We start from the raw sequence: 12,759 nt of genomic DNA, 5'->3' as shown, positions 1-12,759 counted from the left end.
ATGAAAGTAGCAAAAGAACCATACCAAATCTTCCCAAGAGAAATGCTACAAAGCCAAGCCCTAACATCAAGTCTGAGATCAGGAAATAAGCTTGAAGAATAGGTAAACCAAAAAAGAATTCAACTATAAATAAACTGCTTTTGTGGCAGAGGTTCTCAAGATATTAACAGATAAGATTGACTCCAAAACATCTACAAGCATAAATTCAGAGAACACCACAGCTTGGCAACAAACTCAATTAGAATTCCAGAAAAAAATGAAGCAAGTTTTTTAAGAGAGTTTAAATGTTTTTATAAATGGAATGAGAATGCCTGAGGAAAAAATTAGAAAAGAAATGAGAGCTGTGAAAGAAAGAATTGGAAAGGAAATTAAAAGCTTGACAGGAGTACAAAATCTTCCTCAAGCAACAAAATCCTTGAAAATTAGAAGAGGACAAGAAGTCAATGATTCCATGGAACAAGAAATATTGAAGTCAAAAGTGTAAAAAAAATAGGATAAAATATAAGGTATCTCACAACAAAAATAACTTATTTGGAAAATAGATTGGGGGAGGGGAATTAAGAATCACTGGGCTACAGGTACAGCTAGGTATGTCAGTAGATAGCTAGGCTGGAGAGAGGAGGTTCTGGGTTCAAATGTGGCCTCAGACACTTCCTAGCCAGGTGAGACTGGGCAAGTCACTTAATCTTCATTATCTATCACTTATGACTCTTCTGCCTTTGAACCAATACATAGTATTGATTTTTAGATAGATAGTAAGGGTTAAAAAAAAAAAAGAATCTTTGGACTATCTGAATGTCATGACCAAAACAAAAGAGTGTAGACATCATATTTTAAGAAATCTTGAAGGAGAACTGCCCAGATCTCTTAGAATCAGAGGGCAAATAAAAAAGAATCCACTGATTAGCTCGCATAAAAAACATCAAAATTAAAACTCCTAAGAACATCATAACCAAAATCCAGAGTTTCAAGGTCAAAGAAAAAAATACTATAAATGGCCAAAAAAAGGAAAGAATTTGTAGCATCACAGAGCCACAAAGTACATACATGACTTCTTAGCTCTATGACCCTACACACATCACTTTACCTTGTCTGCCTCAATTTCCACATCTGTCAAATGAACTGGAAAAGGAAATGGCAAACCACTACAGTATCTTTGCCAAGAAAACTCCAAATGGAGTCATGAAGAGTTGGACATGACTGGATAACTAAAATATTTATAGCTCTTTTTGAGGTAGGGAATCTAAGGGGTACTTATTAAGTGGGGAATAGGTGAACAAGTTACAGTATATAAATGTGACAGAATACTATTGTGTTGAACTCTTCAATGTAATGACCAACCAAAATTCCAGAAAACTAATGAGGAAACATGCTACTATCTCCTGATTGAAAGGTGAAAAGACTCAGAATGTAGAATGAAACTTTTTTTTTGCATTTGGAAATAAGAAATTTGTTCTGATTGACTATACATGTTTGAGAACAAAGAAAAACAAAAACAAAACCCATTACAATTTGGAGAAACGGGGTGGAAGAATTAAGGAGGTAGATTTTGGCTAATTAGAACAAATAATTGAATTTTTTTAAATTAAATATTATATCTGAATAAAATGTAAGTGTTTCTTAAGGGCAGGTACTACTTTTCATTTTGTCTTTGTATTATCACCTTACACATAGTACACTCTTAATAAATGCTTATTGGCTTAAATTCTTCATATATTCTTCACCTGACAACATAAAAAATTTGATACACTGAATCACAATTATATATCCCATTCTCTCCACCAATACAGCAACCATGCTGATTCAGGTCCTAATCACCTTATATACCTGGACTACAATAGCCTTCAATTGCTTCTGGAAATTTCTCAGCTTCCTTTCATGTGCTGTCTCCTCATTCCCCTTTAAATTGTAAGCTCCTTGAAGGCAGGGTCTAACAAATGTTTACAGACTGACTGGCCTCCCTGATTCAAGTCTCTCGATTTTCCCAAAGCACAGATTTGACTATGTTGTCCCACTCTTCAATAAACTCCAGTGGTTCGATATTACTTCCAGGATCCTATAAAGTCCTATGTCTGGCATGCATTTAAAGGACTTTACTACTTGGTTCATTCCTACTTTTCCAGGGTTCTTACACTTTATTTCTTTCCATACATACTACAATCTAGCAACACTTGAAGCCAATGACCTCCCATCTCCAGACCTGACTCTCTATCCACTGAGCTACCCAGCTGTAGACTTAACTCTAATTCTTAAAAGTCTCTTTAAACATGAAGGTGGTAAAAATTCAAAAGGTTCCACATAGACTGCTGGTGTTACTACAATGTGATGGAATCCATTTTAGAGAATAATCTGAAAATGTACTACAAAATTTTAATTATGCCTTGGGTTCAAATAATCCCAATACTGAAAATATAAACAAAGGACAGAATTAAAAAGAAAAAAGAATGATTTATTAAGTAAATATTTATAGTGGCACTATTTCAATTAGAAAAAAAAACCTACATGTATAGAATGACTAAAACTATGAAATGTTAAAAATGTTAGGTACAATATAAAGAAATATTAAGAAAGAAAGAAGAGATTAATAGTCTTAGAGTGATACTAGAATACTGCTATTTGTGCATATGGGTACATAAGAGTAAGAAAACAGGTAACAAGAGGGAAAATGAAACTCCTACTCAGCAAAGAAAGGAAATGAAGAAATCAATTACAAAACCATATTGGGAGCTTTAAAAAATTTGAAGACAAGGGGCAGCTGGGTAGCTCAGTGGATTGAGAGTCAGGCCTAGAGACGGGAGGTCCTAGGTTCAAATCCGGCCTCAGACACATCCTAGCTGTGTGACCCTGGGCAAGTCACTTGACCCCCATTGCCCACCCTTACCACTCTTCCACCTAGGAGCTGATACACTGAAGTTAAGGGCTTAAAAAAAAAAAAAAAAAAAAGAAAGGGAACAAAAAAAATAATAAAAGCTGAGTGGAAAAGGAATAGGAATAAAGAGCCAGAAATACTAATTTAAAACCTAAGCAGAAAAGTCTTTTACAATATCAAGGAAGTTAAAAGGAACTAAACCACAAATAAAATCTAGCTATGTGAGACTATCTCATATGTCACTAAGAGACTTTAAATTCCAGATGAACTCTTTTCCCAAAGGAAGATCTGCAAGTTCCTTGAAGGCAAAGGTTAGTTTCATTCTGAATTTGTATTCCCAACACCAGTACAGTGAGTTGCACCTTGTGGGCATTTTAACAATGTTTGACTTGAATTCTATAAATTGGACATTTCCAAACACACCTTGCCTCCATCTATAATTGTTCTAAGGCACATTTACCAGAAACAAGTTGAATAAGTTCCTCATCACCACTAGGCCTAATCACTACCCCCACTGCCTTGTATATACAATATAGTAGGAGAGAACAGGTCAAACTGCCCACAGTACATGTGCATTTCCGTAACAACCATTCTGTGAGTTAAACAGGATAGTATCCACTCACTTCCCCATCAGGGAAAACACGTCATGACCCACACTATGTCTGCCTCAAAACTCATAATCTAGAACTGTGAAAGAGATCTCAGAAGTCACCTAACCCAATATTACTGGTTTTTAAGGAAACTAAAGCCCAGGGAAGTTAAGTGACAAACCTATGGCACATGTGCCAGCAAGGACACGCAGAGCATTCTCTATGTACATGCACACCTTTGCCCGCCAGAATTTGTTACTAGAAAGGCTGAAGCCCTTGGGTAGAGCTACTCCCTTCTCTCTCTCTACTGTACCTGACAACATTTTTTCACATCACCCACCCCTCTGTCCAGCAGACCAATGGTAGCACTTACTTCCCCACCTTAGGACATCACCTGTCCCTCTGCCTAGCAGCCCAATGGGAGCACTTTCTCCCTCCCCTATAAAGAGGAAGGGGCTCATGTGGTACTTGGGGGAGGGGGGCCAGCAGGGGGCAGACATACAACGTAGTCTCTAAAATGTTTGCCTTCACTGGCCTAGATCAAGTAGGAAGTTTCAGAGGTGTCTCCTACCTCCTAACTACCAAGGCTCCTACCTCAAAGAACTCTTTCCACCTAATCCCACCACCATCTGAAAGTTACCATAATGTTAATGCTAATATTTAGGTCAATTCTACAAACAATAATTTCAGCTACCTTTAAAAATTACAGACCCAGAGACACTAATGCATTGCTGGTAGAGTTGTGACTTGATCTAACCATTTTGGAAGGCAATTTGGAACTATGCCCAAAGGGTTTTAAAAGAATACCTGCCCATTGATCCAGCCATACCACTGCTGGGTTTGTACCCCAAAGAGATAATAAGGAAAAATGCTTGTACAAAAATATTTATAGCCGTGCTCTTTGTAGTGGCAAAAAATTGGAAAATGAGGGGATGTCCTTTGATTGGGGGATGGCTGAACAAATTGTGGTATCTGTTGGTGATGGAATACTATTGTGCTGAAAAGAATAATGAACTGGAGGAATTCCATGTAAACTGGAACGACCTCCAGGAACTGATGCAGAGTGAAAGGAGCAGAACCAGGCGAACACTGTACACAGAGACTGATACACTGTGGCACAATTGAACATAATGGACTTCTCTACTAGCAGCAATGCAATGATACAAGACAATTCTGAAGGACTTATGAGAAAGAAAGCTATCCACATCCAGAGAAAGAACTGTGGGAGTAGAAATGGAAAACATTTGCTTTATCACATGGTTCCATGGGGATATGATTGGGGATGTAGATTCTAAATTGCAAATATTTATAATATAGAAATAGATCTTGATCAATGATACATGTAAAACCCAGTGGAATTGCTCATTGGCTAAAGGGGGGGAGAACATGAATCATGTAACCATGGGAAAATATTCTAAATTAATTTAAAAATAAATGAATTATTTTAGAGAACAAAACAAAAAAAAAATTACAGACCCAGAGATGGGAGATGTCTATGGTTCAAATCTGGCCTCAAGACACTTCCTACCTGTATGACCCTGGGCAAGTCACTTAACCACCGTTACCTAGCCCTTACTGCTCTTCTGCCTTGAAATCAATATAAAATATTGATTTTATGACTGAAGGTAAGAGTTTTGATTTTTTTTTTAATTAGAACCCAAATGTGGCAATCAAGAAATTATAAATACAGGCCAGAAAAAATAATTGAGATGAAAGGTAATATCAAAGTCAAAAAAGGCAAATCACATGATACAAATAAGACCAGTGAGATTCAATAAAGGGAAATTATTTATTTGTGGTCAAATAATTAAATTAGTGGCAAAGCGGAGACCAAAATCCATTTATAAACTCACTCAATCACAATTGCTAACAGGCTAGGTTAGGGTAGGGTCAAATTGCTTTCTGTGGGGCTTGCATTTCTTTTATCAGGGGAGATAACACATACAAATATAAGGGTTGTGCAAAGTATACACAAAATCAACATAAAGTAATTTTGTGAAGAACATTAAGAATTGGGGGAGGATGGGGGTTTCCAGTTCAAAGGATCACAGTGATAATAAATGGAAAGCCTTGTGTGAGAAACAGAAGAGAGAAGGTCACATGACTGAGGATAAAAGGCAATGATAGCAACAAAGTTGGGGTGTAAGGTTAAAGCAGGAGTGCAAAGTCAAGAGAAAGGACTTTATATTTCATCCTATAGGTAGCAGGGACTGTTTTGAAAAGTGACATATATAGTGAGACTTGCCTGCATTTCAGCAAAATCCTTTTAACAGCTTTATAGAAGACAGAGATTAGAGAGGGATGAGAGGCAAGGGAACTGGGTAGGTTTTTCAAATGATCTAGGCAAGAAATGAGAGCTACTTACAAGATATTATCACTTCCTCTCCTTAAACTTGCTAAGTACTTACTGGGTTAGAGAAACCTACACCTGATACAAAACACATGGGAATCCCAAGTGGTTAAAAGAGAATACTAAAATTCAATTACTGTTCCACAGACTAACCAGAGAATCTACCATTTGTAGATATCAACCAAAAAATAGGCATCAGGATTCTATCCTTTAGAGAAAAGGCAATTTCAGATAACAAGTTCAAATCACACTGTTTCACAATAGAGTTAATAGAAAATTTTCTTTTGCACAAAATAAACTCAAAAGAATTTAGGGTAGAGAAATAAAGCCAGAGTCAAAAGAGTGTAGAAAGAGTATTAAATACAACATAGAAGATGTTGTTCATCCTGTATATTTTAGTCTTCCTTTTCATCATAAGGAATATATGGTCTCTGATATGAAAAAAATTTAACCAAATTTTAATTTATAATGATAACAGACTATCACTCTAATCAACAATGCAAAACAGAAAACTAACTTTCAGTAGTACAAGGACCAATCACTGTACTGGGATCACACTCCCCTTCCTAAATCTGCCTCTCCCTATGCCTTTCAGAAAGGAGTTTACAGGACCAGCTCTGATTTTTTGTAATTCTATTCAACTGTCCCACTAATGAAATAAGATAATCCCTATTGTCTTATAGCCCTAATATCTGTTATTTTTTATCAATTTTATAGGCATATCTTTAATATTTAAATTTGCATTTAAACAATTTCCCAAGGGTCTATTAAAAATCTCTAATTCCTACTTTTAAAACTCTCAATTCAATTTGCCATTCAGGCCATTCCTCCATTGGGAAATCAGTATTATAAATATAAGCATGAATAATATCCTGTGGATTCAGGACATTAGATTTTTTTATCAGTTATATTTACCACAAATTTTCCTTTCCCAGACTGTTTATTTTCTTTTAATTTTGCTTTTTTGCCACTGGTATTTTTGCAAGGTTATTGACATTTAGATTATATAATCTTTTAAATTTCTTTAATAACTTGCTTAACCTTTGTATTATTACAAAAATTATCAATTGTATTGGAAAAACATTAAAAATGTAATTTAAAGATTCAACTTTCTTAGATCAATAAAAGCAATCTCCTACCTTTCCAGGGTCATCCTTGGATCGAGGCACTTTAAGAAAACACTTGTTCAGAGATAGGTTGTGTCTTATGGAATTCTGAAATTAAAAAGGAAAGAAGAATCAAAGAGTTAAATGAAATTTTGTTTTTTCAAAAGTCTTTATAATATAATAGAAAGGTCAATCCTACCTAAACTAATTTACTTATTCAGTGCCACACCTATCGAACTACCAAAATTTTTTTATAGAATTAGAAAAAAATTTTACAAAGTTCATCTGGAAGAACAAAAGATCAATAATATCAACAGAAATAATGAAAAAAAAATATAAAGGATGGAGGCCTAGCAGTACCAGATCTTAAACTATACTACAAAGCAGTGACCATCAAAACAATATGGTACTGGCTAAGAGACAGAAGAATGGATCAATGGAATAGACTAGGGGTAAATGACTTCAGCAAGCTAGTGTTTGATAAACCCAAAGATCCCGGCTTTTAGAACAAGAACTCACTATTTGACAAATAGTGCAGGGAAAATTGGAAATCGGTATGGAAAAAATTAGGTTTAGATCAACATCTTACACCCTATACCAAGATAAATTCAAAATGAGAAAATGACCTAAACAAGTGAAATCATAAATAAAGTGAACAATGAATTGTGGAACAGCATAAGAAGTTTCAGGGACTTTACATCAAGCAAGACTCTGGAAATGCCCGATCTACCCAGCTTGCAAGGTCTCTGGGTAGAAGTCATAGTTTAGAAGTAGTCAGAGGGGACAGCTGGATGGCTCAGTGGATTGAGAGCCAGGAACAGAGATGGAGGTCCTACATTCAATTCTGGCCTGAACACACTTCCTAGCTGTGTGACCCTGGGCAAGTCACTTAACCCCTATTGCCTAGCCCTTACCATTCTTCTGCCTTGGAGCCAATACACAGAACTGACTCCAAGATGGAAAAGAGAAATTTAAAAAAAAAAGTAGTCAGAAACCTCACCCCCAGCATGAGAACTTAACCCAATTCTCCTCCCCAAATACTAAATGTCCTTCCAAGAAATTACTGATGCAGGAATTATATGAGAAACTCTGTTAGATGGTTGACATATTGAATTATCACCTAGAGAAAACTCTGCTTAGAACCACTGAAGTGATCTACATCCATTGTCTCTCTTGCAAGTCATTACTAACCATTGTCTCTGCAAAAGGCTTACCTAATCCCTTAGCCTACTTCATTTTCCCTATAAAGTACATACTCCAAATCATTAAACTTTGTCACTGATCAACATGAGACCTTGTGTGTGTCTGTAAATCTGTCTTTTGACCCTCCTGATCCCAACTCCATTTCTCTTATCCCATTCCATGACCCACAAATAACCTGTCGAGCTATACTCTACCCAGAATAGTATACCTACAAGATCTAAGGAAATGGAAAGAATTTAAGACCAAGCAAGAGATAGAGAACATTGTACAATGTAAAATGAATAATTTTGATTATATTAAATTTTAAAAGTTTTGTGCAAACAAAACCAATGCAACTAAAATTAGAAGGGAAGCAACAAATTGGGGGGAAAAATTTATAACAAAACTCTCTGACAAGGATCTAATTTCCCAAATATTTAAGGAACTAAGTCAAATGTACAAGAAATCAGTCCATTCCCTAATTGACAAATAGTCAAAGGATATGAACAGATAGTTTTCAGATGAAGAAATCAAAACTATCAAGCACATGAAAAAGTGTTCTAAATCTCTTATAATTAGAGAAATGCAAATCAAAACAACTCTGAGGTACCACCTCATACCTAGCAGATTGATCAATATGAAAGTAAAGGAAAGGGAGCAGCTGGGTAGCTTAGTGGATTGAGAGTCAGGCCTAGAGGCAGAAGGATCTAGGTTCAAAACCGGCCTCAGACACTTCCCAGCTGTGTGACCCTGGGCAAGTCACTTGACCCCCATTGCCTACCCTTACCACTCTTCCACCTATGAGCCAATACACAGAAGTTAAGGGTTTAAAAAAAAAAAAGTAAGTAAAGGAAAATAATGAATGTTTGGGGAGATGTGGCAAAATTGGGACACTAATATACTGCTAGTGGAGTTGTAAATTGATCCAACCATTCTGGAAGGCAATTTGGAATTCTGCCCACAGGGCCTTAAAAGAATGCATACCCTCTGAATCCAGCAATACCACTACTAGGTTTGTACCCCAAAGAGATAATAAGGAAAAATACTTGTACAAAAATATTCATAGCCATGCTCTTTGTGGTGGCAAAAAATTAGAAAATAAGGGGGTATCCCTCAATTGGGGAATGGCTGAACAAATAAATTGTGGCATGGGTGTGGTGGAAGTGATGGAATACTATTGACTATAAGGAACAATAAAGTGCTTGATTTCCATAGGAGCTGGAAAGACCTCCATGAACTGATGTGGAGTGAAATGAGCAGAACCAGGAGACCATTGTACATAAAGACTGAAACACTGTGGGACGATCACAAATGTATTGCTTAAAATATTCCTTTGTGGGAGGTGTCAGAGAAAGTATAAAAGAAGAGTTTCTCTCTCTCTGTCTCTCTGTCTCTGTGTCTCTCTGTCTCTCTGACTCTTTCTCTCTCTCTCCCTCCCTCCCTCCCTCCCAGAGACTTCTCTTGGCCCTGAGCTTTCTCTCAGTGCCTTTTTCAGAGATCTACCTCCTAGCTCCCCTATACTGTCCTTTTTCTAATCTAAATAAACCTAGCTATTCTAACAATAAGTGCTACCTGATCTTTACTGAGCTCCAAAGAGCTCAAGTCAATTTCCCCTCCTAGGCTTGGGGGCTACCTAGGGTACCCTTCCTCAGGCTTCCCTACCTGCCTTTCCCTTTCTACCCTACCTTTCCCTTCTACCTCCTAAATTCCCTTTCATATATGAAATCAACTTTGCTACTGATAGCAATGCAATGATCCAGGACAATCATGAGGGCTTATGAGAAGAAATCCACATCAAGAGAAAGAACTGTGGGAATAGAAACGCAGAAGGAAAACGTTTGATTTTTCACCAGTTTATATGGGTATTGGTTGTGGGTTTTGGTTTTTAAAAGATTGTTTCAAAAATAATTAATATGGAAATAGGTATTAAGTGATAACACATATATATCCCAGGGGGAAGAGAAAAGGAGAAGGAAAGCACATGAATCATATAACCATGGAAAAATGTTTATAAGAAATAAGTCTTTAAAGTAGAAAAAGAAATTTCATCATAAAACATTAACATGTGATTAAAAATAGATTATCTATAAAAATGAAAGTATAAAATTTAAGTAAAACACTAAGCTTTGTTGACTCTATTAACAAAAAATTCCTAAGGATAGACCCAGGAAGAAAGATGATGTGAATAGTTGTCTCTTCCCCAAAGGTACCCTTTATCCAAAGAATAATCCATCTATGAATGAGCTAAAATCTCAGTAATTGACATAATGCCCTTTCTTTCTCTTCTAATGTTGGGAAGGTTTTCATTTTGAAAAGAGACAACAGAATTTATTTTCCCACCATCAAAGACTAAAGTAGGATACAGTGAACAGTGAGTGCAGCAGGAACAGGATTTACCAAATTAAGGTAGCATGCTTAACTTGAGACCAGAACATCATATCCCAAAATAATCTCCAATAAAATTAATTGGTCACAGTTAAAATAATTGAACAGGTATTTTAAAAATATTTTTAAATGCCTACAATGCTGTGCTAGAAGAAGAAGAAACAAAGATAGACATGATGCAGACTCTCATGAGTTACAATCTAACAGAAGGACAAATAAAACATTTTTAGAAATAATTATTTTACACATAAGTGTATATAGAAAGCAAGAGATATAAGTAAACATATCTGAGTGGGAATCAGGAAAAAAGTGAGATTTTAAAAATATAAATGAATAGCTCATTGTAGGTATTAGAAAAGCACAGGAAAAAAAAAGAGAATGAAGATGAAAAAGATGAAAATGGAGACCAAAAAACAGTAGTAGTACATTTGGACTGGACTAAACAGTAACAATAGAGCAAAGCATGAAATAAAGATACTGAAAAGACACTGAATCAAGGTTGTGAAAGGTCTTGAATATCAAGACAAGTTTGTAACCTCCTACAAATGTGAAAGGAAACCAAATAAGGTTTATGAATTTTTAGGTGGTGTTTAGAGAATGTCTTGGAGAAACATTACTAGGGCAAAATATAGAGACAGGAAAGTAAATTAGAAGGCTACTAAAATATTTATTTTTAAATAAGCTATTCAAATAGTCAACAAGGGAAGAATCTGAACTGAGGAGAAAGAAAATAAGTATTTAAATAGCATCTTCTACATGCTAGACACCACACTATGCACTACAAATATTATTTCATTTGAGCTTCACAACAGCCCTGGGAGGTAGGTGTTATTATTCCCCTTTTACAGCTAAGGAAACTGAGGCAAACAGTTATATGGCTTGCTTAGGGCCACCAGAGCAAATATCTGAGGCTAGATTTGAACTTGTGTCTTACATAACAACTTCAGGCCCTGCATTTTATCTAGTGTGCCATGTACTTCCTTCTAGTAGAATGACCAGGGTATAAAATCATGGCACAAAATACCCATGAACTCATGCTCCAACATTCACATCACTTCAGAGTACCTGGAGTTTGTGTAAAGAAACTTCTTCCTTGCGGTCTGTTCATCTCTATCCAATGCCTTCCTCCCCAATACTCACTCACCAATCTTATAATAAACCTTTTTTGGAACAAAAAAGTCTTACATCCTGCAACTTATATATTCTGTGTGAAATACACTGAGAGAAAGAGGAAGTGGAATCAACAATGGTAGACAATTTTTTTCTTAACCCTTATACATCTTAGAGTCAATACTATGTATTGGTTCCAAGGCAGAAGAGCACTAAGACCTAGGAATTGGTGCTCAAGTGACCACCTGCCCAGGGTTATACAGATAGGAAGTGTCTGAAGACAGATTTAAACCACAGACCACCCATCTCTAGGCCTTGCTCTCAAGCCACTGAGCCACCTAATTCCTTCCGTTAGGCCACTTTTTCAAGGAGTTTGGCTGACAAAGGAAGGAAAAGATATAGGATGACAATTTTAGAGAAGGTATGATTAAGTGGATTTTTTTTTCAGTTTGAGAGTGTCATGAAATGAACCAGTTGATAAGGGAAGGTTGGAAGATTAAAAAAAAAAAGAAAGATAGTTGAGGATGTAATTTGATGAAGACAGAAAGAGGTGAAAGCAATAAACATATAGAGAAGATACTAAGGAAAACAGAAAATAGTTAACGTCAAGGAGTTGTGATGAAGAGAATGGAAAAAAAGGAATTTCACATCTTCACAACAGAGAAAAAATAGTTAATGTCAAGGAGTTCTGTGATGAAGAGAATGGAAAAAAAGGAATTTCACAATCAAATTTCAGTGAAGAGGCAAAATTCCCAGCTAAGAAGGGAAGAAGAAAGTCTGGAATTGCTTCTATAGGAAATAAGACAAGGGAAAAATAAAAGTACTGTCGATGCGATTGCAGGACCAATTTAGGCAAAATAACATGGACTTGTAATGTACCCAAGCTGGCACAGTCATGGGATTTCTTCCAACTTGATTCAAATGGTGGGAACAATCCAAGGCTGAGTTTTGATAAGAGAATAGTAGCAGAATAAAAAGACAACGGATGCAAGGACAGAGGACAGTGTAGAACTGAAATGTATACCTAGCTGGTTAAAGTTGGAGAGAAAAGAAAATGAAATTGGTCTGTGAAAATAAAGAAGAGGGAAAAGCAACAAGCATTTATTAAGTACCTACTATGTTCCAGGCATTGTGCTAAGTGCTTTAGAGATATTTCATCTATCAAAG

The 12,759-nt window shown here is 36.1% G+C and overlaps 1 protein-coding gene across 1 annotated transcript in view; it reads right to left on the bottom strand.

Moving 5' to 3' along the window:
- FOXJ3 (forkhead box J3) overlaps positions 1-12,759 on the bottom strand; it is a 167,534-nt gene that overhangs the window by 72,017 nt on the left and 82,758 nt on the right. The window contains exon 5 of the mRNA XM_044667985.1: positions 6,949-7,023. Coding sequence (XP_044523920.1) covers positions 6,949-7,023 — 75 coding nt within the window. The remainder of the gene's footprint in view (positions 1-6,948; positions 7,024-12,759) is intronic.

Source organism: Gracilinanus agilis, chromosome 3 (assembly GCF_016433145.1).
Source record: "Gracilinanus agilis isolate LMUSP501 chromosome 3, AgileGrace, whole genome shotgun sequence".
Lineage (NCBI taxonomy): Eukaryota > Metazoa > Chordata > Mammalia > Didelphimorphia > Didelphidae > Gracilinanus > Gracilinanus agilis.
This window is presented reverse-complemented; position numbering and strand designations above follow the sequence as displayed.